General features: G+C 51.8%; 10 protein-coding genes across 10 annotated transcripts; 5 read left to right on the forward strand and 5 right to left on the reverse strand.

Annotated features, from left to right (window-relative positions):
- Positions 1 to 1,123: 1,123 nt before the first annotated feature.
- Positions 1,124 to 1,883, forward strand: GT037_007613 (uncharacterized protein; the record flags this gene model as incomplete). The annotated part of the gene is made up of 3 exons (XM_038932660.1): positions 1,124 to 1,292; positions 1,345 to 1,512; positions 1,564 to 1,883. 3 exons carry the CDS (start codon positions 1,124 to 1,126, stop codon positions 1,881 to 1,883), a joined length of 657 nt encoding a protein of 218 aa, XP_038785148.1.
- Positions 1,884 to 2,510: 627 nt separating this feature from the next.
- GT037_007614 (uncharacterized protein) lies at positions 2,511 to 2,755 on the reverse strand (the record flags this gene model as incomplete). The annotated part of the gene is made up of 2 exons (XM_038932661.1): positions 2,511 to 2,621; positions 2,708 to 2,755. 2 exons carry the CDS (start codon positions 2,753 to 2,755, stop codon positions 2,511 to 2,513), a joined length of 159 nt encoding a protein of 52 aa, XP_038785149.1.
- A 262-nt stretch (positions 2,756 to 3,017) lies between these two features.
- GT037_007615 (3-hydroxy-3-methylglutaryl-coenzyme a reductase) lies at positions 3,018 to 6,655 on the forward strand (the record flags this gene model as incomplete). The annotated part of the gene is made up of 4 exons (XM_038932662.1): positions 3,018 to 3,353; positions 3,399 to 3,770; positions 3,819 to 6,223; positions 6,277 to 6,655. The coding sequence occupies 4 exons, from the start codon at positions 3,018 to 3,020 to the stop codon at positions 6,653 to 6,655; spliced, it is 3,492 nt and encodes a 1,163-aa protein (XP_038785150.1).
- A 933-nt stretch (positions 6,656 to 7,588) lies between these two features.
- Positions 7,589 to 8,815, forward strand: GT037_007616 (glycoside hydrolase family 17 protein; the record flags this gene model as incomplete). The annotated part of the gene is made up of 1 exon (XM_038932663.1): positions 7,589 to 8,815. One exon carries the CDS (start codon positions 7,589 to 7,591, stop codon positions 8,813 to 8,815), a length of 1,227 nt encoding a protein of 408 aa, XP_038785151.1.
- Positions 8,816 to 9,263: 448 nt separating this feature from the next.
- GT037_007617 (uncharacterized protein) lies at positions 9,264 to 11,563 on the reverse strand (the record flags this gene model as incomplete). The annotated part of the gene is made up of 3 exons (XM_038932664.1): positions 9,264 to 10,979; positions 11,025 to 11,233; positions 11,284 to 11,563. 3 exons carry the CDS (start codon positions 11,561 to 11,563, stop codon positions 9,264 to 9,266), a joined length of 2,205 nt encoding a protein of 734 aa, XP_038785152.1.
- A 207-nt stretch (positions 11,564 to 11,770) lies between these two features.
- On the reverse strand, positions 11,771 to 12,092 carry GT037_007618 (uncharacterized protein; the record flags this gene model as incomplete). Its single annotated transcript, XM_038932665.1, has 2 exons — positions 11,771 to 11,917; positions 12,006 to 12,092. 2 exons carry the CDS (start codon positions 12,090 to 12,092, stop codon positions 11,771 to 11,773), a joined length of 234 nt encoding a protein of 77 aa, XP_038785153.1.
- Positions 12,093 to 12,697: 605 nt separating this feature from the next.
- GT037_007619 (uncharacterized protein) lies at positions 12,698 to 13,018 on the forward strand (the record flags this gene model as incomplete). The annotated part of the gene is made up of 1 exon (XM_038932666.1): positions 12,698 to 13,018. The coding sequence occupies one exon, from the start codon at positions 12,698 to 12,700 to the stop codon at positions 13,016 to 13,018; it is 321 nt and encodes a 106-aa protein (XP_038785154.1).
- Positions 13,019 to 13,322: 304 nt separating this feature from the next.
- GT037_007620 (uncharacterized protein) lies at positions 13,323 to 14,201 on the reverse strand (the record flags this gene model as incomplete). Its single annotated transcript, XM_038932667.1, has 1 exon — positions 13,323 to 14,201. One exon carries the CDS (start codon positions 14,199 to 14,201, stop codon positions 13,323 to 13,325), a length of 879 nt encoding a protein of 292 aa, XP_038785155.1.
- Positions 14,202 to 15,625: 1,424 nt separating this feature from the next.
- Positions 15,626 to 23,534, reverse strand: GT037_007621 (uncharacterized protein; the record flags this gene model as incomplete). Its single annotated transcript, XM_038932668.1, has 3 exons — positions 15,626 to 18,079; positions 18,126 to 23,338; positions 23,531 to 23,534. 3 exons carry the CDS (start codon positions 23,532 to 23,534, stop codon positions 15,626 to 15,628), a joined length of 7,671 nt encoding a protein of 2,556 aa, XP_038785156.1.
- A 1,422-nt stretch (positions 23,535 to 24,956) lies between these two features.
- GT037_007622 (nadph-cytochrome p450 reductase) lies at positions 24,957 to 27,104 on the forward strand (the record flags this gene model as incomplete). Its single annotated transcript, XM_038932669.1, has 2 exons — positions 24,957 to 26,750; positions 26,808 to 27,104. The coding sequence occupies 2 exons, from the start codon at positions 24,957 to 24,959 to the stop codon at positions 27,102 to 27,104; spliced, it is 2,091 nt and encodes a 696-aa protein (XP_038785157.1).
- Between the last annotated feature and the right edge of the window lie 538 nt (positions 27,105 to 27,642).

Raw genomic sequence — 27,642 nt, forward strand, 5'->3', positions numbered from 1 at the left:
TAGACGTAATCGTCTGTATTATCATATACAGAATCGTCTAGTAACACGAGGGTATGACGACGGATATAGGTGTGTCGCACAGCAACAGGCGAGATTTGGTGTGGGTATGTAGATTGGAAAGGGTCCAGTGAGCCAGGAAACCGCCGCGTGTAAGGAATGACACGACTGACACGACGTAAACCTTAAGTCGGAATAGTGATCGACGATGGTTTGCGATCCGAGTGAAGCTGAAATGACGTAGTAGAGAAAGGAGCGACGATAGTAAGATGAAGCGATCGTTTGCACAGGTGTAGCGCTTCAAGGCACAGTCGTGAATGGAAGTAGTCATGAATGAAAAGAGGAAACTACCATACTTAACACTGCACGCCTATACAGGCCCCTAAAACAACAGGCGACGGGCCTCGGACCCATGCGATGTAACACTATTTGCCTAGACTCGACGTCCAGGTGTCAAAGCAGGATGTTGATATTATCGTGAGAAGGGGGGGCAACCACAGTGATGGTTCTCGTTGGTTTCGAGGTTCGGGGTGGGCCTCACAAGCTGGTCAAAGCTGGCCAATGGGCAGCTTCGAGGCTGTTTGGATCCTTGCCGGCCATCACGCTGGACACATGGCGCCGATGGCGGTAAGGCGCGGGAAATTGGAGAGAAGGTACCTGAGACGAGGGACCCATGTGCGATTGGTAAGGCCATGCGGCTGTTTGATTGCCGTGCAGTGCGGCTCTGATTTTGAACAAGTATACGGCAGTTGTGTTGGCTGCAGCATCCTGCATCTTGGGTTTTCTGCATCGCACCCTTCGCAAGACACTTGAAGACGCACAGAGCTGCTACCGATTCTCATCATCAGCATGCGGGTGCTCTTCCTCATCGAGGCGGGAAGCCACGTTGAAACAGGGCGCTATACGCAAAACATGGCTTGACAACGGCCTTGCGCAAGCTTCAGCGCGGTCCCACCCGCCGTTTCTGTCGTTCAACATTCCCTAGGGCTCACCGCTAGGGTTCCCCTAGACTGCTGCACCGGCATCCTTGCAGTGCAATCCCAAACCCTGCCAACACAATCTTGTACCACTACGCAGTTGTTTACTTTCGACTGCTCACTATTTTCCGGAATTAGCAGCAGCAAGGATGCCACACGAGGAGTTGCCTTTCTGGCTAGTCAATGTTCCTAGAGATCAATGGCCGAGCGAGTGCCCGGACTTCTTGAAAGATATTAGTGAGAAGGATAAAGGGATCATCGGGACGCCTGACGAACACTACAAGGTGTTGACATGGGACCAAGTGCGGGACATTGTAGGTGAGATAGAGGCTCGACGCGCGATAAGCGAAAGGCTGATGGTCGTGGTCAGAGAGCAACCGGGTCGACAAGTTTCATCGCATGCCAAGTGAGTTGAGGCGGTATCGGCAGTTCACCCATCGGCTGGAGAGGGATTACGGCAGCATCATGAACTTCATTGTTAATGAGCGGTTGAAGTGGGGAAGTATGGAGCCGAAGGGCAAGCCGTTCGAATTCGATGGTATGTGTACCTGTGTTACGTTGACTTGCATCCATGTTTACCGACCTATAGAAGACATCAAGATACTATATAACGACTGGCCATATGGCATCGATGCAGACGTTGTGCACCTCGTCGTGTGGACCAAGTTTGAACTGGACGACGACCCCGACACTGGGCTCTCTACCGCAGAATCCCAGAAACAAATCGGTGATTACGTACAAAAGACGTTTGCTCCAAAGGTAAAAGAGTTGGTCTGGTTCAAGAATTGGAAGAGTCTGAAGAGCGTGCATGCAGTGGAGCACTTCCACGTCATGTTGTACAGGCCGGACGCTGTGTTCTTAAGGGAGATTACGAACGGCGATGTCCCGATGACTGAGAAGTTCGCCTAGCAAGGAAGGCTGACGGGGCATTTTGGCTCTAGTACAGTCGAGAAGGGGGATAAAAACATGCCGAGTGCTCTCCATTGTGTTTCCCACGCTCCTGACTGTACGAGAGATTTGAGAAGGCAACGGGGCGTTTTGGCCTGCCGACGGGATATTATGCATGGACGACGGGATATTTTAGATGCAAGTCTGCGATGGTATTGCTTAGATGGGTTATAGACATGGGGTATTTGTTAGAGTAACAGCCGCCGAACATTCATAGAGGTGCATTATCTGCTATCGATATCATCCAGGCTTTGGGATTGATCAATTTTCTCAGCCTTGTTCTGCACCTGGGCGCAAGGCGACACCGATGCTGATGCAGTTCCCCTGAAGATCATCCGGCTGTTGTTGGGATTGATTGGAGCGGCGCGCAAACCGGGTTGAAGGCCAGCCCTCTGCAATTTTGACAGGCGCGTCATTTCCTGTGGCGTACGTGGCGCATGGCGTGTGGCGCAAACTCGAAGTGCATAACTAATGCATCGCCAGAACAACAGGCCTAGGATATTTTGAACCAAGTACGCTGAGCTGGTCACGCAGACTAGCTGTCAAAGACGACTAGGCGCATACGTTGTGCAGGACCCTTCTGTTATCTCATCGTCTATCGTCGAATAGAGACGTCTTGCCTGGGCCGGGATACAAAGCGGTGAGGGTGCTGTCTGGCCTAGCGTTGACAAAAAAGTCGCGGGACGGCAAGGGGCCTTCCTCCACATTTGAGTCGGCACCGAGTGTGTCTTGTGCACCAGCCTCTACTCCCCCTCCTTATTTTTCTTCGAGAGCGGCGCGTTTACGTGTGCTGCGACGCCAATTGCGGGATTCCGGTATCGCTCAGGCTCCATAGTTGGAGACTTGACCGTGTCTTGGTACCACGACCGACCACGGAGTGTCAGCGAGGTATGGCGGCGCTAGAAGGAATATCCGGCAGCGACAGTACTGACATGGTCAAAGGCCTTTTCTTGTAGTCACTCGCCCTCGCCATTCGCACCCCATCCCACTACCCGCTGCGCACAGCCACGCCTCCGCGTCATTCCATGCGAGCCGCTCTCTAGACGGCCCTGCAACACTTCCCACTGAATCAACTTCAGTGGTGACCTATCCACCATGCTCGGCTACCTCACCAGCCGCTGGCAGTCGACGGGCGAGCAGAAGAAGACCAGTCCCATCTGGTTCGACCGCCACTTCTCGCCCATCCTTCTCTCCGTCGCGAAGAAGGCATGCACCCACCCAATCCACACCATCGTCACCATTGCCTTTCTGGCCAGCTACTCATACTTGGGCGTTCTCGACAGGGGCCTATTGGAAAGTGGCATTGAAGACGTCTCTAGCCGCGTCGACTTCCACTCCCTTTTGGCCGGCAGCAAGACGCTCAGAGTAGGAGAGGAGACATCATGGCAGTGGGAGGCTGAAGAGCCCAAGACTCCCCTTTACAAGGACAAGGTAGGCAGCTCCGCCGTCCCCCAAGACATCTGGCTAACAAACCAGACTGCCCAGGAGCTCGCTCTCGTCACTCTCGTCTTCCCCAAATCGAGCACCATCAACTCTGCTCCCTCGCAACAATCCGTTCCCAACAATGTCTCTGCCAAGCTCCTCCCAAGCTCCTCCAGCTCCTTCTCCACTCTCTCGCACGACACTTCGCTCGCATTCTCTATCCCGTACACCGAAGCTGCCGATTTCCTCCAGGCTATGCAGGAGATTTCTGCGCCAGAGGACGCTGCTCAGTCGCATGGCTCGGAGAAAGAGGGCACGCGCGAAGAGAAGAAGTGGATGATGAAGGCCTCCAAGAACGGCAGTGCGCCAGGCGGCGTGCGTAACTGGATCATTGAGTCGTGGACGTCTTTCGTCGATCTCCTCAAGGTATTTTGTCTGTGGATACAAACGTGAACTTGGCTAAGACCAGTACAGAACGCTGACACTGGCGACATCGTCATCATGGCCCTGGGTTACCTCGCCATGCACCTGACTTTCGTCTCTCTCTTCCTCGCTATGAGGCGACTTGGATCTAACTTCTGGCTGGCTACTGCAGTCCTCTTGCAGTCGGCCTTTGCTTTCCTCTTTGGTCTCGCCGTGACAACCTATCTCGGTGTTCCTATCAACTTGATTTTGCTCTCAGAGGGTCTTCCTTTCTTGGTGGTCATCATTGGGTTTGAGAAGCCCATCGTTCTAACCAAGGCTGTCCTTTCTGCCTCTCTGGACGGCCGACGAGCAGCTGAGGAGAAGCGGAGTGAGCCTTTGACCATCCAGTCATCTGTACAGACGGCCATTAAGCGGACTGGTTTCGAAATTGTCCGCGACTACTTTTTCGAGATCTTGATCCTTGTCGCTGGCGCTATGTCTGGCATCCAGGGTGGTCTGCGACAGTTTTGCTTCCTTGGCGCCTGGATCCTTTTCTTTGACGCCATTATGCTGCTCACTTTCTACACTGCTATCCTTACCATCAAGCTTGAAATCAACCGGATTAAGCGCCATGTGGCTCTCCGCAGGGCTCTTGAGGATGACGGTGTCGATGGCAAGGTTGCTGAGAACGTCGCTCGCAACAACGACTGGCCCAACGCTCGTGATGTGCAAGTTGTCAGCCACACAACAACTGTTTTCGGAAAGAAGATCACGGTGCCAAAGTTCAAGATTCTCATGGTTGCTGGATTCATCCTCGTCAATGTCCTCAACGTAGTTACTCTCCGATTTGGCCTCTCTCCTAGCAAGGTCTCTCACGTTTCGGGCGTAGGTGCCACCCCTCCGCTGGACCCCTTCAAGGTCGCTGGAAACGGATTGGACCACATCTATGAGCATGCCAAGAGCACCACTACATCAACTATTGTCACCATTCTTATGCCGATCAAGTATGAGCTTGAGTTCCCTTCTATTCACTACGCCGAGCCTTCGATTACAGACAACGAGTTTGCTTTCGGAAGCAACATCAGCACTCACATAGTTGACGGTGTACTGAAGAGTTTGGAGGACCCTTTCCTTAGCAAATGGATCGTCCTTGCCCTTGTAATGAGCGTGGTCTTGAACGGCTATCTCTTCAATGCCGCTCGCTGGACCATCAAAGAACCCCACCAGCCACTCGCGCCACCCTCTCCCTCCGAAGTCCAGGACGGGGCTCCTACTGTGCCAGGCACTCCTCGCGTACCTTCGATGCACATGCCTACACCACCTCGCACCCCCGGCCCTGAGGATCAGAACGGTCGTCTTCAGCCCCTTACGCAGATCGCAACACGAACACCGGAGATACCAGTCGGACCCTCTGAAGAACAGCAAAGACAGCCAAACCGTCCCTTTGAGGTTCTCGACCTGATGATTAAGGAAAAGCAAGCACCCAAGATGACTGACGAAGAGCTTATCGAGATGTCGCTCAAGGGAAAGATTCCTGGTTATGCTTTAGAAAAGACGCTTGGTGACAAGACTCGTGCCGTCAAGATTCGTCGTGGTCTAGTCTCACGTACCCACGCTACACGGGAAACTTCAACACTACTGGAACGTTCGCTGCTACCTTACAAGGACTACAACTACGATCTTGTTCATGGCGCATGTTGTGAAAACGTCGTCGGCTACCTCCCTCTCCCCCTCGGTGTCGCTGGACCTATCCTCGTCGACGGCCAAAACTACTTCCTCCCCATGGCAACCACCGAGGGTGTACTTGTCGCTTCAACTTCTCGAGGTGCTAAGGCTATCAACGCAGGCGGTGGTGCTGTTACTGTTGTGACTGGCGATGGTATGACCCGCGGACCCTGCATTGGGTTCGATAGCCTTGTACGTGCTGGTGCTGCGAAGAACTGGCTTGACTCGGAGGAAGGCCAAAGGACGATGAAAGACGCATTCAACTCCACTTCTCGCTTCGCCAGGCTCCAATCTATGAAGTCTGCCATCGCTGGTACCAACATCTACGTTCGTTTCAGGGCCACCACTGGTGATGCCATGGGTATGAACATGATTTCCAAGGGTGTCGAGCATGCTCTCACCGTCATGGCAACCGACTGCGGCTTCGAGGACATGCGTGTAGTGACCGTATCGGGTAACTATTGTACTGACAAGAAGTCCGCCGCTATCAACTGGATCGACGGTCGTGGCAAGGGTGTTGTTGCCGAAGCTATGATTCCCGGCTCTGTCGTCAAGTCAGTCCTCAAGTGTGAGGTCGAAGATTTGGTACAGATGAACATTTCCAAGAACTTTATCGGATCTGCAATGGCTGGTGCCATGGGTGGATTCAACGCCCACGCGGCGAACATCGTTGCTGCTATCTTCTTGGCTACCGGACAGGATCCAGCACAGGTCGTTGAGAGTGCCAACTGTATTACCATTATGCATAAGTAAGTCGCTCCTTTCATGAGATACGACAAGGCCACAACCTAACGAAGAACAGTGTCAACGGCAACCTTCAAATCTCTGTCTCTATGCCTTCAATTGAAGTCGGCACAATCGGTGGCGGTACCATTCTCGAACCTCAATCTGCCATGTTGGACCTGCTCGGCGTACGAGGTGCCCACCCAACATCACCTGGTGACAACGCTAGGCAACTGGCTCGTGTCATCGCTGCTGGTGTATTGGCTGGTGAATTATCGCTCAACAGCGCACTGTGTGCGGGTCATCTTGTCAAGGCGCATATGGCACACAACAGGAGTAATGTCCCATCTCGCGCCCCTACACCCGCGCCTGCAACACCAGTTACAGGAGCTCAGACACCCGTGACCGGCGGTGGACCTTTGTCAGCACTGAGCTCTGGTCCCGCACCAAGACGGTAAAGATCCAGGGAGTAGTCAGGTTTGGCGTAAAAGGTTGTCCTTGGGGTTGTAAATACGAGTGACGATACCTGGTTTTGTATTTGCACATTTCGGGCTAATCTGGGTTAAGAGGAATAAGGAACGGAACGGGGATTTATATACATACATTCGCAAGAATATGTTTTGTCATTGTGGCAGAATTACCATAACATTAATTCATTCTTGATAAGCTTAAAAGTGTTGCCTTTACTTTGATTGTGATCGTTGCTCTTGAGTAATTCTAGCGCACTACGAAGGGTTGCATTAGGGGCCGCTCCGGTGCTGTCGTGAAAGCTTGATGCAATCTTGATGAGTAGGCACCCATTGTGTTATCCCAGACATACGTTTTGTAGAACGTTTTTAACGTGCTTCGATCAATAGGATGATTGTAATTCTTCTCACGCGTTACAGCCGCAAGCAGGCACGTACAAACATTCGCACCAGTATCACAACGTCTATATCGTAGGTGCATACACCTGCGATTATCATGGAAGAGTCAGAATACACTCGCCAGGCGTTAAGGTGATGCTATTGAGAATAGCCGGTTCTGACGTGATGCCTGAAAGCTTTCGAAACTGTCTTTATACGCGCCGTTTCAGGCGCGTGGCTGTGCGCCAAACACAAAGGCAAAAACTGACTTGTTCTCCTCGGCGCCAAGGCTCAGCTCAGCTGCGGTGCGAAGGGGTGGCCAATCAATCTGCCCCGGACCCCAGCTGCCGCAATTACGGGGTACGCCGTTCGTGAATGATCATCAGCTCGCGTTTGCATAAAAATACACGGAGCTTACCCTGCTTTTGAGCCATCTCACTCCTTCGTAGGGCCTCCACTGCTGACTTCCTCTATTCCTTTCAACACAATCCTTTCTTCCCATTTCAACTCTTCAACTACTGTCGCTCCCTTAGAACTTCAACCAACATGCGTTTTGTATCAGCGCTTGCCGTCGCGGCGGCCACTGTCAGCAGTGCCCTTGCGCAGGACTTCGTTTTGGGCTTCAACTCCGGTGCATCTGATGATACTGGCAAGGCAAAGACCCAGGAGGACTTCGAGAAGGAGTTCACCACCGCGCAGAACCTGGAGGGCGCACCAGGCAACTTCAGCGCTATCCGTCTCTACTCCAACATTCAGTGGGAGACGACCGACACACCCATCGCCGCCTTCCCTGCCGCCATCGCAACGAACTCCAAGCTCCTTCTCGGTATCTGGGCATCAGGCACGGACAACATTGACAACGAATTGAAGGCATTGAACTCCGCAGTCGAGGAATACGGAACAAAGCTGACGGATCTTGTTATCGGACTGTCTGTCGGTTCCGAAGATCTTTACCGTGTGTCGGAGCCTGGTATCCGGAACGAGGCTGGTGTCGGTAACAGCGCGGAGAAGATTGTTGAATTCATCAAGACTGCGCGCGAGCGTCTTGCCGATACGCCACTCAAGGGTGTGAAGATCACTCACGTTGACACCTGGACTGCTTGGGTCAACGAGTCGAACAAGGCTGTCATCGACGAGATTGACTTTTTGGCTGTTAACGCATTCCCCTTCTACGAATCCGAGCTTGACAACAAGATCGATAACGCTGGCAAGCTCCTAAGCAGTGCTATCAGCGCAACTGAGGGCGTCGCTGGAGACAAAGATGTCTGGATTACCGAGACTGGCTGGGCGTACAGTGGTCCTGACTTTGGTGCTGCCACATCGACTGTAGACAACGCAGAGACATACTGGAAAGATGTCGGATGCGCGCTCTTCGGCAAGAGGAACGTCTTCTGGTACACACTCCGCGATGCCAACCCTGCAAACAAGGTCAAGTTCGCCATTTCGGACAAGCTGTCCACCACCCCGCGCTTCGACATCAGCTGCCCAGAGCAGAAGGAGCTCCCCTCGGCAGAGCCCGCCACGAACAACGGTACTTCGACCGGTGGCTCGTCGAACAGCAACTCGACTACAGATAGCGGCAACAACGACAGCAGCAGCAGCAGCAGCAACAACACCAACGGCGGAAGCGATGGCGGAAACGGCAATGCTCAGCAATCTGGCGCTGCCGCTCCCAGCGGAACCGGTGCGGGAGCTGCTACCTCGGTGTCGGTCGTGAACTCGATGGCCATGGCTTTATCTGTCGTCTTTGCTGCTGCTGCCTGGGCTCTGTAGACGTGGATGTAACTTTCGAGACTAGCTCTTTTGCGGCATTTCCTTGTGTCAATGTAAAATAGATGAATGCGTTCATATAGGGTCGCGAATGGATGACACTCGCACCTAGTTTGAGCGACTGGTTCGCAACACTATGGTTTCATAATATACTAAGAAAATGAGATGGCTTTGTGCAGATATTACTTTGGGTGCCACCTTGAAGAATCTTGAGGTGAAGTTTGATTTGATTCAAGATGATGATAGAACAGAAGAAGTCATGGTCCACGCACTAGCCAGTCGAGACGCGTCATGACCCCACACTCAATCGACACCAGTATTCTCTGGTTCTCCACCTGCTTCTCATCTCCTTAACGTCAAGAAGACACAACATCTGCCGACCACGCAACAAACCACCAATGGGCGGGATTCTATTTTTTCTGTCTGGTCTGCCAACGACCTGACCAGGAGCTCATCCTCTCTTCCCCCACGTCCGATCTAAGACCTTCCCGCTGTTTTTCAAACACGGCCGACCGGACACACTCGACCTACTTCCGTCATCAGACTCATCAGAATAGAAAAGTTCAGGACTGTGAGTCTTATACCGTTGCATTGAGCTCATAGTTGGGGCCATGTAACGTGGTAAGTCCGCTTGCGGCTGAGAAGATAGCGGAGTTGCGGGTGGTGTGATAGCAGCATGCGCCTCGTGTTCGTATCGACGAATGACTTTTGCAGAGAAAGGATCCTTGGGAACCGCAGAAATCCGAATTGGTGCAGTCCGAGGGATTGGTCCAAAGCTACGGCTAAGGGGGGTCTGCGGCGGTGTCTCCTCCGTCGGTGCTGGCGTATCGTTGGATGCGTTTGTCGCCGGTATAGGACCTCGAGGCTTAGACTCTGACAGTGATCGCCGAGGGTTAGAAACTCTCAACCTTCGAAAGGAATTCCCGATGGATGAGAGCATAGACGTTGTACGAGGCTTGGTGGTATATGCATCTGTCTTTGCTGGCATTTCGGCAATTTTGGACGGTCCCCGAGGCTTTGGGGCGAGAGGCTTCCGAGGAGGTACCATCGGGGTGAGTCCAGGTCCCTTCCGAGGCTTTGCAGACAAAGCACTATCCTTATCTCGAGAAGTATTTGCTGTAAACCTCGGTCGCTGAATTGTAGGCTTTTGTCTGACTCGTTTGGCTGACTGACCTTTCTCCCTCATTCTCTTTAGCTTCACCAGCTCCAGGCTCTCCATCACTCTTGCTCTTTGCGGGCTTTCGTGATCATCTCTGAGCTCCTGAAAGTGGATGGCCTGAAGGATTAACAACCTAGCAGCGACATTAATGTCTTCCTCGAAAACACCATATGCGTACTCAGTGAAGTCCGCCCAGGTCCGCACTTGCTCTGGTAGTGGGAAGCAAAAGTCCACCGACTGATAGACTCTGCGAAGATCATCCGGTATTTGCTTCGCACTCATAATGATGGACAGCATAGGTGTTGTTTCAATCAGCCCTTTTGCTTCAAAGATGAGCTTGCGCACACTGTCATATAAGGATGCATAAGCTCGATTGCATTTTGGATCAAGCTGACAGCTGCTGGGAACTTCGAGCAGATAACGATCAATCTCATCATATTGGATCAAACTTGACGATCGTTTAAGGTGTTTGGAACTGCCGATTTCAAACGTCTTCTTCGTACGGTTTGAACTCCCTTCTTTTGGTTGAGCCGCGCTCGAGATTGTTAACTCGTCATGAAGCACCGAGTCTAGCCTATACTCCGAGTCGAAGGAATAGTCCAAAATACACAGATACTCACAACCGGGTTCCAAGTGCCCAAACAACCATTCCCACGGCTCGACCAGCTGCTTGTTCATACTGTATACGATTCTTGTCAAAGCTTCATCAGGCGCGGCGTGATCTATGAAAAATCTTGTGTTGACAGTCAGTGTCCCAGGTAACAATTTGGCATCGCGGATATAGTTGACTGGTGCGGCTTTGACTATCGGCTCACATGCTGAAATGGGCAGCGGCGTATGACGAACAGGATTTTCTTCCCAATCTGGCTTCGAAGGCAGTACCTCAATGCCTCGACCGAAAACGCGGAGGAGAGTACAAATGGTGTAAGGATTTGAGGACGCTACTCCAACGAGATCTCTCCGGGTGGATCTGCCGACATCGTAATGCATGGCCAAGGCTTGTAGCATCTATTGCAAGTCAGTCACTTATTCTCATGTATGACATCTGCTTACCTTGGTAGCTCGTCCCTGGTTGCGGTAGCCTTCCAACACCAGTAGTTGCGTTATCCACCACACCCGATCGTCGCCGTGCATCCACTGGCTTATAAAGCAATAGCCGACCTGTAGACCATTCTTAGTAATGGCTATCACTAGGATGTTGTTGACTCCGTCTGGTAAACACTGAGCTCTTAGCCTATCGCGACTAAGTCTTATGTGCTTGCCTACACAGGGGAGTTAGAAATGGGTTCGTTTTTTTTTTCGCTCTACTAACCATACTCAGCCCAGGAGCCCATAACGAGACGTGCTCTCTGACTCCACACACCATAATTAGTCGAGAATTGCTCAGCGCAAATGTCCAAATGTCTCTTCGTCACCACGGCCCCAGGGATGATGCGATATACTATGTCTTCGTCAATGTCTGGGTCTTCGTAGAGGTGGTTTGGCTCGCTACGGATGCGATATTCGACACTTTCGATGCTAGCAGGATCACGGTAAGCTCTCTCTTCTCTTGGATTATCGCCTAGTGTGACCAGCTGTTGAACGTGGTCCATGGCGGGATTACGTTTTTCTGATTTAGTGCGTGTATGGCCTTTGTATTGTTTCGCATTGAGAAGAATGCGTTCGAGGATGTTGGTGTGAAGGTCGACTGGGCCTAAGACGACGTTTTCGAATGTTAAGCCTGCTCAAGCGAGACGTAGAACCATGGTAGAGATTCGACCACCCCTAACCACTACGAACTTGCCTATCTGCGAGCCTCCTCACTTCTGTGCATTCGAGCGGATGGATGCTGAGCTGTTTCCATTGTATTGTTCAAGTCCAAGATACCTGGGTCGTCGGGACGCTCCATTGTGATGTTGCGGGAGGACAGTAGTGTCGGGTGCAATAGCGGGCTCGGGCGACTGGTTTTGAGTGCGGTTCAGCATGAAAATGCATGCCTTCTAATGCTCACGGTAACGGATTTGAAGAGCAGGTAACGTCAGGTAATGCACCTAACTTCGTATGGACGGCAGTCAAGCTTGCTACTACCAGGAAGTCGACTTCCGGCTGTCTTGACCGGAACGGCACCCCTGCATCTGGCATTCTGGTCACAAGTGGTACTCAGGTCCCGTAACGCCACAAGACACTCCTCGATGCCACATCAGGAAGCACAAAAATAGCATCTCGAATTCTCATTGGTCTGCTCGCAATATCACGTGCCTGGTGGATACCTCTCGCGAAGCGACAAAGTGAAGTGGGTCATCCAGGGAACCGTTGGCCAACCGCAGCGCCTACTCAGCTAGACGCTATTTCAGAACAGGCAATGTACGAAGATGCGGTCTGTGCACATGTAAGATAACGGCAATGGAGGATTAGGGGATGTTGGCAAGTCAATATACAGGTGGAGTTTGTTGTTTTGGAATGGTGCATGGCGTTCATCATTTGAAAGGCACTGCTGGCTGCTTTTTCCTGTTCATTCACTTTCGTTCAGTCTTTACTTTCGAGCATCACGCTATACTACCTTTACTTCGTTTTCTTCTTCAGCAGCTATAGAGATACACGTCAAATTACTCGAGAGTATCTATCAGCCTCGCAACCTGCTACACTCATCGATAAAAAAGATCCGTCTCCTACCTGACACGGAAACGGTAGCACCGTTGTCAAGCCTTCACATCATAACATCACTTGCACCAAGAGCGATACCAAGCATGATTCAAACAGCAATCCTCCTTCTCGCACTTCTTAACAACGCAACCGCCCATCCTCTCATTAAGCGCGACGATTACGCAATCCCAGAGACCGTCATCGTCCTCCTCATTATGCTAGGCGCCGGTATTTGTGTTTGCGTCGGCTATGCCATAAACGCGACCTTTGGTTTCAGGGAGGACGGCAACGGCATGAAGCCGATGACGCCAGAACAACAGGAATACATGGCTCAGGTTCGGGTTACGAACATGAATGGATTGATGGTGGAGGGTGCGAGAAGCCATCGGGGTGGACTGAGGAGAGGGGAAGTGGTGTATGATTAGAGGAAAAGAGGAGACAGGAATTTGGAGGCTTGGAACACCTATTGTGAGTGAAGGGCATAATCGAGGAAGACAGCATACAGAAGTGCATCGGGGCCGACATATCAAAGCGAATGATGGATACACCCCCTCACTCTTTGACTTTCTTCTGTATGTTGCTGTATTCATTTAGACGGATGTGTTTGATCATTCATCTAGGTGCATGAAGCTAGTGTCGCAAGGTTGCAGTATATATGACCTTGATCTATGGATCTTCAGGTGACTCCCGTGGTAGCGTACAGTAGTTCTATTCGAAATGTCATCCGCCTTATCTCTCCTCATATATAGGTGGACTTTCACCCCTCTCATACTTTGGAACAGGATCTTCCAAATCGCCCTCTTCTCGCACTACATCGTCGAAAAATGTGTCTGCAACATCAATCCATAGATACACTCTCTTCAGTCCTGTAGTTGTGCATTTCTCCACTCTTCCCATTCTTCCTTCATCTTTACCAATTGCGCTACGCACTGCATCAACTAGACATTCTTTTCTAATGTTTTCGTGGTGATGAAATTCTAGAACAATATGATCTGCATAGAAGATGTCAGGGTTCGACCATGATGGCAAAGGTGCGTTAGGCGTATAACGAATGGCGTATAAGTGACGAGTATATGTGGTCAGAATGGTGGGCGACGACTCCGTTGATCTACTCTTCCGAGTCGACTGCGGCATGCATTGAGTTTCTTTTACTCTGTTAGCCTTCACTCCAATATCAAACGAGGAACGCCGTGTGCTGGACTTGTACTCACCAGACGCAACCAACCCATCGATGACATCTTGGACTAGGTCGCCGGCTTTCTTTACCCTAGCTTCTAACGACCCAAACCCGCCATTAGCCACGGGCATCTGAATTTCACCACCCCTTGCATCTCCTCGCTGCTGTCGTTTTCTGCGAACTAGTTCGTTTGCCCATATTCCCATCAACTTCGTCCTTCGACTGCCACCACGATCTGTACGTTTCATATGCTCCACATCCTCACGGGATCGAACTTCGATAATATATGGCGAATCTGCAGCATGGTGATCGACTCGGTATCCCCAAGAGGCGAAATCGCGGGCTATAAAAGGTACAGTCGTCAGGAAAGGTCGAGTGTGCTGCGTAGTGTGGATGAGGTAAACCTTAGCACCGTAGAAAGTGCCCGACATATCGGATAGCTGGTGATTGTGTCTTTTTTCGAAATAAGAACTTGATGAGAAATCGAGGCAGAAAACTGGGACTTTAGAGAAGACGCAGATTTATCTTGTTTCAGGCTGTCATATAGACAGCGCGTTTGACGTGTATGCGACACCATCGCAGCAGTGCGCCAGCATACCCAGGCGTCATGGTCAGAGCGCAGGTGAAGTGAGGCGCTCCAGAACAGTGCTGAATTCACTTCCAGTTCCAGCGCAGTTCAGAACACCAAAAGGGGCCATTGCATCTTCAGCTGCGTTGCAGAGGCCATTCTTGGAGTGAGCGCAACATTAGAGGTCCAAAATGCCATAGGGCTGAGGACTACTGAGGGCGCGATGGCATAGTAACCCAAGATCGGTCTGACATAGCAAGTGTGCTGAGATGGTGCATTGTCAGAAGGCGAATAGGAGATTAAGTTGTCATCTGTTTGGAGCTACCGCACGCGCTAAACCTTCAGCTACCCTGCAGGGTATCCACGTCTTCTTCCGCCGACGAATCCGGAGCCAACTCCTTACTCTTCCTCACCGCATTTACTGAAATGGACTGCATCAATCAGCTAGCCATCATCGACACCATTGCGCAACTAACGGCTACTTTGTAACGTGCATTCAGCGCCACGATCTTCCTGGTGGCTGTGAAACATCCGCGCCCTACAATGGTGGTATGGAATGCGACTATATGGACTAGACTTATTAGCATCAAACCAACCTGCATCTAGTCTTTGACATCTTCTAGGCTTGTTCCGATGTTGTCTTACTATTTTCAAGGAAAGTCTATCGAAACGAGGACGTCTTATGCCCCATAACTGATGCGGTCTTCAGAAATCTCTACCTGGTGCCACGACATTCACGTCACGTGTGCAGAGGTTTGCTCGCATGTGCATCCATGGATGAAGGCCACGGTTGAAACACATCACATCTACTGCAATTCCTTATAGCAAGCGAGCGTGAGTACGTCAAGACTATTCATAGCTTATGAAAACCGTCTATCACAACACCCATGCCCAGTAACAATGCTCAGATACATCTACCACCCAGCAGACCCCAACCGCTCAAATGTACATATGGCGAGGGAAAGATGGCGAACATGCAAAGGACAATAAACATTCTAATCGTATTGATGAAAACTGTGGTATCTCGCAAGCAAAATGCAGCTAAGAAAGAAGGAGCGGTTGGTACCTTTTTGATGTAACCCGTACATGCGCATGCGATAACCCGATCCTTTCCTCATGTTGAAAAACACCATCCGAATGTTGCGCCGTGGTATCTTGTGGTCGTTTCGCTGATTCTTTCTATACATACCCATACATTATCCCATATATATCAGACGCCCACTCCAATGAGCGCCATACTTCATTTACCATCAAACGCATGCTGTCAGTTCATTTATGATAACCCTCCTACAGATCTGCGCTTTTAGGGTTCACCAGATAGATGTCGGGCACTTTTGGTACTTGCGGACTCTTCTGCAGCGCTAGCTTGATTGCATCCCGCGTTTTTGCACCTTCCTTCTCTCCGCCACCCCCCGTCAGCCGTCTCATACCACTCCTAAAGCGACTCCTTGTGTCATGAGCAACAGGCTTGATAATGTTCTCTAGACTGAAGGTGCCGCCTTTGTCTGTGCTGCTCGACCGACCAGCAGAGTACTCGTCATCGGAGAAGGGCTCATTTTGTTCGTCGAGCGTGGTTGATGAGAGGGAAGGAGAAATACGTTGGGGTTGGTTTGGCGCCGAGGGTGACGTTACGGAGCGGGAATGGAGACCCGGGCGGGGATGACTTGTTGGAGGCAAGGCGCCAGTAGAGGAGTTGGCGAAAGAGCTGAAAGCGCCTGGTGTCATGACACCTGGATCCCTAGCGGGGGAGAGTTTGACATCCGAGATGAACCCCGATTGAAAAGAAGTCACAGATGCGTTCCTTGTGAGTGATTTGTGCAAGATTGGCGCCGTCTGCTGATCGTAAAGGTTCTCGCGCATGTCGTGAGCATATGGTCCGTTACCGTACCGTCCCGAGGACGAAAAGTTTGGTAGATCCGTCAAGGTTTCCGCATCATCATCGTCCTCGAAGAAGTCATCCAAGCTGTCTAGTTTCATGACTAGTTCGCCAATGTGACTGTCGCCACGGGTATCCTCGGAAGTCATGGTCGCAGTTCGGTGGTAGTCGGATAGTGGGCTGAACGGGAACTCCTCTTGACGGAATTCTACCTTGGGTGTCTCAGTGTCCGGTACGTTCATGTCGTCAAAGTTTCCGCACGTGTAGAAAACAGCGTGAACGTTCGCTCTTGTCAACTGCGAATGTAAAGCAGGCATTGGAATAGACCAGCCACTTTCTTCAGGGATACCGTACAATGATTGCGTCTTCTCGAACTGCTTCTTGTATCCTCTGGTAGAGTGGGAGCCTGCCATGCTCATGCGAATGTGCTGTTTGTCGAACGGTGTGAGGGTACTAGTCATGTTGAGATTGATGACGAAGTCAAGAACCCTTAAAGCTTGTGGGCAATATGCGCTTTGTAGTAGTCGAAGGAGAGGCGAGAAAAGATCAGATCCTTTGGATGCCATTTCCGGCTTGCGCATGTCGATTTCAGGTAGCAGGATGCAGAGTACTTCCATCGTGTTGATCTTCATCCAATCGATCTTGTTCATGAGTAGACCGAGAAGGAATACCAGGCTACCGAACTCATGTTCCGAATTGAACGTAGAACGTATAGCAGACATTGTCTGCGCAAGGAAGTCTTTTTCATGGCGGTATCTCTTCATTGCAAAGGCAGTCAATGCCTCGGAAAGCGATGTGCACTGGTAGTGCTGGTCTGCGACTTGTGCAAGCACTTCTGCAGTGGCGCGGATACTTGAATCTTGTGCTGTAGAGTCAAATGAACGCAGAAATCTTGGCAGATTCGCAAGAACGGTAAACATCAGTCGGCTATCGTCACCCACGATACGGCTAGAAGGTAGTACCACCAGTCTTTCCAGAATTCGTAAAGACCGGTCCAGGCATGTACTTGATCGGATGCCCTTGTACGTCAGTTGGGCAAGGCCTTCGAACTTGCCTTCCCACTTCTCCGGGCAACTTTCTTCTAGGATGCTCAACACCTCCTCGTCACCTAGATCAAGCTTGTCGAGAAACTTGTCTAGCATTAAGAGGCTCTCCATAAATTCGCCTTCGTGTATAGTATCCAAACACGCGCAAGTCGTCCAGAACAGCTGAGGGTACTGTATGAGATCTTTAGGCGCTAATGCCTCAATGATGGTCCGTAGCGTTGTCAATATCTCCATAGAGAAGGTCTGTATGTCACTCTCCTCATCCGAGATGGTGTTGGAGAGTCTGGCGAGCATGTCGGAAAGCATTTGCTGATCGAGCGAACTGAGAATGCAGCGGAACAATTGGAATGACCGACAAGCGATATGTCTGACTGGGCAAGATGTGGCCCAGTTCAGTGCTACTCGACCCCAGGCTTCTCTCAGTCCAGGGTATGCAAATGAGAAGAACTTCATCACTTCGCCAGAAACGTAGCCCATTGGCTCAGGAACCTTGAAGGTTGAGTCTGCCACGTCCTTGCCGTTCTTGTCATCATAGCTCCATACCACTTTGGTGTCATGTTGTCGAATGCTCTCCACGAAATCTTCGATAGACCTTTTGTCGATGTCTGGTGTGTCGTCTTCGATCTTGGAGATGACTAGCTCGTGAATCAAATGCACAAGCATCTCACGAGACTGGTCCTGCACCACAGAGGTGTAATGATCCCAGAGCACCAGGACCACTTGCAGAAGCAATGGAATGTGCTCTTTGGCTACCTCTACTGGGGATACCATAAGGTCAACCAGCAAAATGAGGCAAACCTGTCCCAAGGCAAAGCCAGACTATGCAAGTCAGCGTAAGTCAGTATGAATTCCATATTATGCTTACCTGTTTATTGCTACTTGGCAGAACCTGGGTGAGATCGGCCAAGTATGGAAGATTGACAGCGTCTGGTGGCGGTGGCATAGGCTCGCGCTTCTCGCTTACCATAGACCGTGGGTTGATCTGTAATAGCAGGAACTCAACGACCTTTAGTCCCGCAGGAGTGCTGGAAAGATGGACTACGATCTGTTTGGAGTAGTCGACGTAGTTCTGTTCTCGCTTGTCTAGACAAAGATTGATGATGAAGTTCAAGATAAGTTGAACATTGCCACCGTATGGTCCAGTTGCTAGTGCTTGCCAGAGTGCTTGAATCTCATTATGTAGTACGTTGCCTGATCTGTAGGTGATCTCGAACAAGTTGACAAGTAACATGTAAGAGTTAGCAGTCGGTCCTCCGTCTGGGTTGACTTGCAGTTCGACAGACTGCACCCAAGGAAGCATAGCGGCAACCATATTGCGCTTATGGTCAGGCTTGAGGTCTTTGAAGTAATACGAAAATTGCGAGAAGACCAAGAAAGCAAGCTCGGCATGCTGCTTGGCAAGCCTTCGTGATGTTTCAAACTGTGCGAGCTTGTATACCGCGACCGTCTTGTCAGAGATGCTGATGTCCAGGTCCTGTAGTTTCGAATTCTTTCCTTCACGAGCTTCAAGCGTTCGGAGTAATCGCGCGGACTTTGTGCGTATCTCGCTGTTCTCATGTCCGAGTGTGTAGAGACCGGCGCTCAGTACTTTCCAGAATGGCAAAGTGTAGTCCTCGTGTTGGGTGAGGACCTGAGTAACAACTTCGAAATAGCTCTCGAGAGCTTTACCAGAGACCGCAAGATAGCACATTTCAATTGCCTTGTCTAGCAGATATGGATGCTCGCGATTGTGCAATATGAGATTCGTAAGTGCTCGGCGGCCAATGGCGTGTGTTCGATCGCTCGGAGTTTCGAAGATGCTCTGTATCCATGAGAGCATACGAATCACATCGAACTGAAGCAAGACTTTGCTATCAGTTGTGATACTAACAGGCCCGCCACAGAGTGCAGCCATAGCGCTCAAAGCCGCGGTTCGAAGATCGCGTTTTTCAATTTCAAGGGCTGCAGTTGCGTTGCCTTTGCTGCTCTTATCCACCTCCCGGTCGAGCATGGAACGACGCATCTGCTCCTCACGCTGACGGATCTGAGATTGATTTGCTGCGTATCCGCACCATTCTTCCATTAGTGTAAATGCCGCTTTACGAGCTTGAAACGGCATCCAGTGCAAGGGATCGCTAGTCTTATTGATGCCCTCAAACAAAACTTCTACAAGGCCACAGTAGTGTGTGCGTAACTTCTGGTAGCGCGCCTCGAGTTGGACTTCTGTATCACTCAGAAAAATTCTGAGATCCTTGGTATAGTTCATTAAGTTGTTGATGATCCACTCATCATTGTGGGCTTCCGGAAGTTTGAGGAATTGTTGCGATGTTAGCTTGTATACGTGTGTAATCTCTGTTCGGAGATGGTCGGTCCGGTAGTTGATGGGACGGGGACTGCTGATGGTTCTGTTGTGATTGCCCAGACGCATCTTGGCTTCTTCTGCACAAGCAGCCACAATCCCCTGAAGCGACTCAAGTAGTGTGCGATAAAGATTTAAGTTAACAGAGCCAAGACCAATAACCGCAGCGTCTCGTATGGCGGCATTGTCTACTGACAGGAAGGGGAGGACTTTAGAGAACAACTCCGTGGCGGTATGTTGCTTGTTTGTGCTCGTTTGTGAAGATTTTGAGCTCTTCCGCGAGTGCTGACCTTGCGTAGCCGACATAGCGGTCGGACCCAGGCTCGTTAAGGTTGTGAAGGCAAATATGAGATACAGTTTCCATTGTTCGATGACGACTTCTGGTGAGGTCGAGGCAAGGCGCCCACTGAACTTGCTAGCACCAGGCTCGTACGGTGAATAAGGCGTTGTACGCTGGCCCTCAGCCAGGGACGATAGAGTGCGATACATCTGAGCAAGTCTGGCACATACTATGTCTCGAGTAAGAGTCACAGCAAAAGGGCAAACCTCAAAACTGATTCGCACCAGATTTGGGAAAATCTTGAACCATAAAGTAGCGTCGTACGGCACATCGCTGCCGCAAAGTTCCACGAGTGTGCTCTGCACATTGCTCTTGCGCATGCCGCGTTGTAAACGACTGCGCTCAGCTAGCGACAGCTTCTCATCGCTAATGTCTAAAACCCTCTGAGGGCTTCCCTCCATTACACGGATGACACGGGTGTTGGAGCCGCCCAGCGCCGTATCAAACTCAGTGATGAGACGCAGCACGGTAACGGCGTAGGAGCGGACGCGATGCGAAGGTGAACATAAGAAGAAGAGGCCATGTGACTCAACTTCGTCAACGTGCGCCCACACAGAAGAAAGATCAAGCTGAGCAGCTCTATTCCCAGAACCGTCGTCCGGTGTGTCCAGGGCGGCCTTGCGTGTTTTCCGCTTAATCTCTTCAATCCAGATCTCTAACAGCTCCACGTAGAGCTTTAGGGTATTCTCAATGTGCCCAGCTCCCAGCATGCCGCCATCAGACATGGTAGCGTAACGATCGTCGAAGTTGAAGATGAAGCGTGCAAAGCCAATTGTGACTTGTTGTGCATGCGACTGTCGGGCTATGGACTTGAGTGACTGAGCGGACGATACAGCGATGTTGCTTTGAACATGGGCAGTTCCGGTACACAAGAGATTTACAAGTGAGTTGAAAGGGATGTGCGGAGACAAGCAGCGGGGCAAAGCCTGAACAGCGACATGTAGAAGATCATAGAATCCTTGCCGCAGATCTGTAGTAGTCATGTAATCTTCGCGAGGGGCGAAGCTGAAGGCAGCTGCCATAGGCGTCTTTGGTGTTTGCGACGAGAACTTCTCATCTAATACGGCCTGCCCTCCAAATGCATTGTCGCATATGATAGTAATTTCTCCCAGGATCTTGCAGAAACGGATGTAGTACTCTTTTGCCACTTCGGCGAATCCAGTGAAATTCACGGGACGCGAAAGACGCTCCTCCTTGAGGAGACTGGACTTGATAGGCAAAGGTTGCAGAGGCCGTGGACTGGAAGGAAGAGCAGGAAGCTCGTTCGAAACCGCGTTTGGATCGTAATCGAATGTCAGTGGGAAAGGTGGCTGCTCGGTGTTCTCGAGATCAGCCATGATTGCGAGGAACGAGCGGATACCAATGACCATACGCTCAGGCTCAAGATTTTCAACGCGCAACTCCCGCCCTGACATGAACATTTCCGAATTGAGTAGAGGAAAGATGATGGTCTTGAAGCAGAGGTCTTGGTACTTGTAGCCGATGATGCGCGTAAGTTGTATCAAGGGTTCAGCAATGGCTGGTTCGGTCGAGAGATATGACCGCCTTCCCGGTTGGAACACCATCCGTATGATCTCCTCTAATCGACGCACGGCGACATTTGGTGCCTCGGTTCCCCGTCTATAGATGTAAGTCCATACCAGCCGGCATATACCTCGAAGGGCGATAGCTCTCGTTGCACGCTCCTTCAGTCGTGGTTGAGTAGACAAGGCAAGCGCGAGCCACTGGGAGAGGAATGTTTCTGTTGGAGAAGCACATAGGACGGCGGCCATGAGTGGGAATGCTTCGTGCCAGTGTTTTGGCTTGCCTAACAATATGGCAGCACGCTGCTTCATCATATCAATCACAGTCTTCCACTTGGGTGCATTGAGCTCGATGGTAGCCTTTGAGGTGATACGGAGCAGTAGTTCCCGCAAGACTTGGCAGTAAGCATACTTGACTGGCTGGCCGTGGGCACTAGTGAAGAGCTTGGCCATAGAGAGCATGAAGTCGCACGTCCGGTCCCATGTCTCTTCTGGACATGACTTGACTTGCAGGTGCCTCAGAGCGCGGATGAGCAAAGCGCCTTTGGCTTCGTGATCCCTGTTGTACTGGTTCTTCTGAGCCAAGTGACCATCAACGATCTTCAGGTCGGTGACGAACTTTTCTTGCACCTGTTCGAATATGAGTCCACTTAGCACACCGAGAAGCTGGCTGTAGATGGTCCAATTGGCGAGATTGAGCGGAGATATGTCCACCATGTCAGGATCAACTGTGCTAAGCTGGCCATAGAAGAGACCAAGAAGACGATCGGCCATCTCGAAAGTTAGATTGTGGAGGTCGGTTTGCGTCATGATTTCGATCAATACTCGGCAGAGGATGTAGGTTGAAACGGTCGAGCGCTGCTCCGCTTGTGTCACAGTCTGTTGTAGAGCGACAATGTGCTCGGGGCCAGATGCTACAGAGGCTGTGGATCCGTTTTCCAAGTGTTGGACCGGTTCCGTGTTCCGTCGAGACAGAGCGGGATGGAGCTGCAGTCCTGGAGTGGCTTGTCGGGCATTGAGCAGCTGAGTGCGCTGTTTGGACGCTTCCTCACTCTTCGCCTTGCGCCATAGCATAATGGTATCGATGAGAGGCTTCGGTTTGTGGCGCGCAATGTGCCCCAGGGCTGCTATGAGTTGGTCGAAGGTGGGGTCTACGCCAGGCCCACAAACACCCTCTACCCTGGCCTCGGGCTGGCCTCTCTCCGTCATACATTGGTTAATCTTCTGCTCGGCCTGGCTGATGAACGAGTTGAAGAGGTGGTGCAGCGCATATTCGCCAACCGTCTTGAGTTCGTGGGGGTGCGGCGGCGGGTGGCGCGATTGGGAGCGGTGGTGATTGTGGCCTTTCCGCGAGGATCTGGCACTCGGCGCCCGCTCAGGCTTGCGCTGAGGTATGCTTCCATCGCTGGATGCTGCCTGGGCTCCAACACCGGCATAGACATGGCCTGTACTCGCGCCAGGCTGCATGCCGTTGGCGGCAAAGGCCTCGGCTATCGACTCCTGCGACATGACGGCTCCATCGATGGTTGCGCCGGCGGCGGCGGCGATGATCTGGGGGCTCAGCGGGCTTGTGGCGGGAGAGTTGACGAAGCTGGTGTTCCGCGAGTGCTGGATGCCGTGTACGATGGAAGTGTTGCGATTGTGGGCATAGGAACCCGACGGTTTGCGTTCGAGCGCCTGGAGGGTGCGGTCGGGGCTCGAATTACTACTGGTAGCTTTGACGGCCGGTGTTTGCGAGCGCGAGGCAACAGTTCGGGACGAGGCAGTCAGCGCACGCCCGCGGGTCTGGCTGGGCTCACGCGAGGCCGACGAGGGGCTGTCTATATGGTGCGACACATTCCCAGCAGCTGGTCGAGCTTGCAGGAGAGGGAAAGCAGCTGCATCGGGCAAGGCACAGGGGTCAGCACAGTTCTGATGCAGCGTGGAGAAGCGTCGACGTCGAGATAAGGGTCCTTATGGTACAGCAAAAGCCGGCACTGTCAAACCCCAAGCCGCGTGGGGAGTGCGTTTCACGGTACCTCGTACGGCTTGGGGACGACCATGCGATACACAAAGAAAAAGCTACTCACACATGCCGCAGGCTTCCCGTGCAGCATCTTCCGTGGCGGGCGGGAAAAGCTGCAGCCCGTCAAACAGGGCTCAAGACGTAGATGTCGCCGTTGAGAGGGTCGCGACGGCTGTCATGGATGTCTGGAGGTGGATGAAATGGGTAAGTAGAGATGCCCTGTGCCTGACTAGCCGGTGTCTAGCCTCATTGGTGGCAACGATCATCCATGGCGCCCGGCATCAACACGGCTCTGGAGATCGATCCGAGCCTGGAGATTATTCAGTCCCACGTGGTGCTAATCTGGGACTGGGCATGCGAGGTTATCGATACACCCGACTTCGTTTTGATGTGAGCTTGCTTCTGCCATGTTAGCATGCTCATGGATCCAAAGGGCAAGGATGATGGTGCTTGCAGATAACATTCACCAGCGCTCGGGCGCGGAGACATCAACAACGCGGTGCACATAGATCTGGCTGACTGCCTTGCACGTTCTCCATGAGCTGGGTTCCACCGATTGTTGAGAGAGAGATATGGAATGCGGTATATCATCGATGCGGCGCAGGTATGGGCAAGCCATATAACTATAAGATTACACCCGCATCAGGCATAGTTTTCTCTTTGCTTCCAAGCCCGCCTGCAGTTGCTCTGTCTACGCATCAACGATATAGGCATTTCGCTTATCGTTCCGTCCTAGTTGTCCCGAATATAGATGGCAACGAACGACCATATAGAACTTGCTAGATACGCAGCTACAAGCAGGATGCGTCGTCAGCCCTGCGCCATCACGAGGCCTGCTCATGTTCTGTTGCGATCTGGTCTATCTTGTTCTGACAGTCACATGCCGCCCAGCTTTCCGAGACAACTGTGCGTGGCTGCTGCATCTGCCTCAACACCGGCCTGACTTTGCTCCTCTCGAGGCTCCGCAGCTGCATCTGCCGCCCTCGCACGAAGCCATTGTGTTAGGCTCTAACGATGTGCCCCACAAAGGTCCCGAAGTGCTGGCGGGGTCCTTGGTAGACGTAGCGGAAAGGCAGCGACGCTCGGGAAAGTCAGGGTCTCGCACCCTCCACCGGCTCTCATAAGTAGCCCCCAGCGGAATGAAAGCGGAACACATCGGCACCCGATGGGCATCTGACAGTCTGTGACGGCACCACTTTTGGCCACTTTTGCCATGCCCGTGTAGCGGTCAGGGATCTGTAAAGTCTAAACAAAGGCCTTTGTTTACGTACTGGCTCAACAGCGTGCTTGCGGCTCACCGGCCCCAGGTCTCGATAAGATTGAGTTGAGACGCACGGCCCACTTGCCATTCCGACGCTCCGCTGCGAAGCCGAATACAAATATTACCGTGTCGTTTCCAATCCCTTTCCGGACGGCAACTAACTACTGTGTCCATGTCAGCGCTGCCCCTCCACCTGCCTCTGACTCTCTGCTAACCACCGAACAGCACCATGGCACAACTCGATACTTTGGACATTATCGTGCTGGCCGCCCTCCTGGTCGGCACGGTAGCCTACTTCACCAAAGGCACCTACTGGGGCGTCTATGGGGACCCCTACGGCAACTCGCTGGCCACGGCCAATGGCGCTGCAAAGGCTGGCAAGTCGCGCAACATAATAGAGAAGATGGACGAGACGGACAAGAACTGCGTCGTCTTCTACGGTAGCCAGACGGGTACGGCTGAGGACTATGCTTCGCGTATATCCAAGGAGGGTCACTCACGCTTCGGCCTCAAGACTATGGTGGCAGACCTGGAGGAGTATGATTTCGACAACCTGGACACCTTTCCCGAAGACAAGCTCGCCGTCTTCGTCTTGGCCACCTATGGCGAGGGCGAACCCACCGATAACGCTGTCGAGTTCTACGAATTTATTGGCTCCGAAGATGTCAGCTTCTCTGAGGGTGGCAGTGCCGACGACAAGCCCCTCAGCAAACTCAACTACGTCGCATTTGGTCTCGGAAACAACACTTACGAACACTACAACTCCATGGTCCGCAACGTCGACAAGTACTTGACAAACCTCGGTGCCACCAGATTGGGTGCTGCCGGTGAGGGCGACGACGGTGCTGGTACCATGGAAGAGGACTTCCTCGCCTGGAAGGAACCCATGTGGGCTGCTGTTGCCGAAAAGATGGGTCTGGAGGAGCGTGAGGCTATGTACGAGCCCGTCTTCGAGGTCACCGAAAGGCCAGATCTTACTCCCGAAGACGACACTGTTTACCTTGGTGAGCCCAACAAAAACCATCTTGAGGGCAATCAAAAGGGCCCATTCAACGCCAACAATCCCTTCATTGCGCCCATCGTCGAGTCCGCCGAACTGTTCAACTCTGCCAACCGAAACTGCCTACACATGGAAATTAGCATTGCTGGATCCAACCTGTCATACACTACCGGTGACCACATTGCCATCTGGCCCAACAACGCTGGCAAGGAAGTCGATAGGCTATTCAAGGTTCTTGGCAAGGAAGACCAGCGACACGCCGTCATTGCAGTCAGAGGCCTCGACCCCACCGCCAAGGTTCCCTTCCCGTCACCGACCACATACGATGCTGCTGTTCGCTTCCACATCGAGATCAACGCTGCTGTGTCCCGTCAACTCGTCTCCGTCATTGCCCAGTTTGCGCCCAACGACGATATCAAGGCTGAAATCGTGAAACTAGGTAGCGACAAGGACTACTTCAAGGAGCACGTTACCGACCGTAACCTCAACCTGGCACAGCTTCTCGAAATCACTGGCAAGGGTGTGACTTGGGACAAGATTCCCTTTTCTTTCCTCTTCGAAACCATGGTCAAGATCCAGCCTCGTTACTACTCCATCTCCTCGTCGTCTCTAGTACAGAAGGACAAGATCTCCATCACTGCTATTGTGGAGTCCATCGAAAAGCCCGGTGCGCCATACGCTTTGAAGGGTGTCACTACCAACTACCTCTTGGCCTTGAAGCAGAAGCAACACGGAGACCCCAACCCCGATCCTCATGGCCTGAATTACTCTATCACCGGTCCTCGTAACAAGTACGATGGTATTCACGTTCCAGTCCATGTCCGCCACTCCAACTTCAAGTTGCCTTCGGACCCCTCCAAGCCCATCATCATGGTCGGACCCGGTACTGGTGTCGCACCATTCCGTGGATTCATTCAAGAACGAGCTGCACAAGCGAAGGCTGGCCAGAATGTTGGAAAGACTATCCTCTTTTTCGGGTGCAGAAAGCAGTCAGAGGACTTCATGTACGCGGATGAATGGAAGGTAAGTTGTCAAGTGCCACGACCACGACCACTAAGTTGAGACTAACAAGATGCGCAGCAATACCAAGCAGACTTGGGTGATAAGTTTGAGATGTACACCGCCTTTTCGCGAGATGGTCCCAAGAAGGTCTACGTACAGAACAAGCTCGAGGAAGCTGGCGAGGAAGTGAACAAGCTGCTCGAGCAAAAGGCTTACTTCTACGTTTGCGGTGACGCCGCACACATGGCCCGCGAGGTCAACACTCTTCTTGGAAAGATCATCTCCAAGTACAGGAACGTTTCGGAGACAAAGGGTGAGGAGATTGTAAAGGCCATGAGGGCGTCAAATCAATATCAAGAGGACGTCTGGTCATGAGCTAGGAACCACTGAGAGGAGTTCGGAACGAGATTTTTGAGCATGCATTTTCATGGGTAGAATGGTGTGAGCGACGGCGTTCGATCTGACGACCGCATTTCGTGTTGGAATGTACTGGCTCTGTATCTGAGGCCTGGATGACCATGTGCGGATATCTAACCGCTCACTACTCTGTATAGCCTGCGATGTAGACAAGTTGATTTGATGAATAACAAAAACATTAATACCTCAAGATTTGCTTCTTACTCAGGTGACTCCGATGGGTATCAGAAAGATGTTGAGCGATGCGCGACCTAATGCTGTGAGGCCCTGTTGTGGTAGGTAAAACGTGCGCTAGCCCAGGGTCCATGCCATGATTGGCGCAAGCGCGGTGCCTGCCGCGTCGATCACGTCCCATAAACCTCGTCTCTTCGATGAACATCAGCCTTGCGTGCATATCGACAGCTTCGGACTAATATCGACATCTGCCGTTCCTAGCTCATGACTGCGCCGCGATAACTGATGAATAATCTTTACGATCACAAGCTCAGGACACAGC

This window comes from Alternaria burnsii, assembly GCF_013036055.1.
Source record: "Alternaria burnsii strain CBS107.38 chromosome Unknown 715, whole genome shotgun sequence".
In the NCBI taxonomy this organism is placed as follows: Eukaryota; Fungi; Ascomycota; class Dothideomycetes; order Pleosporales; family Pleosporaceae; genus Alternaria; species Alternaria burnsii.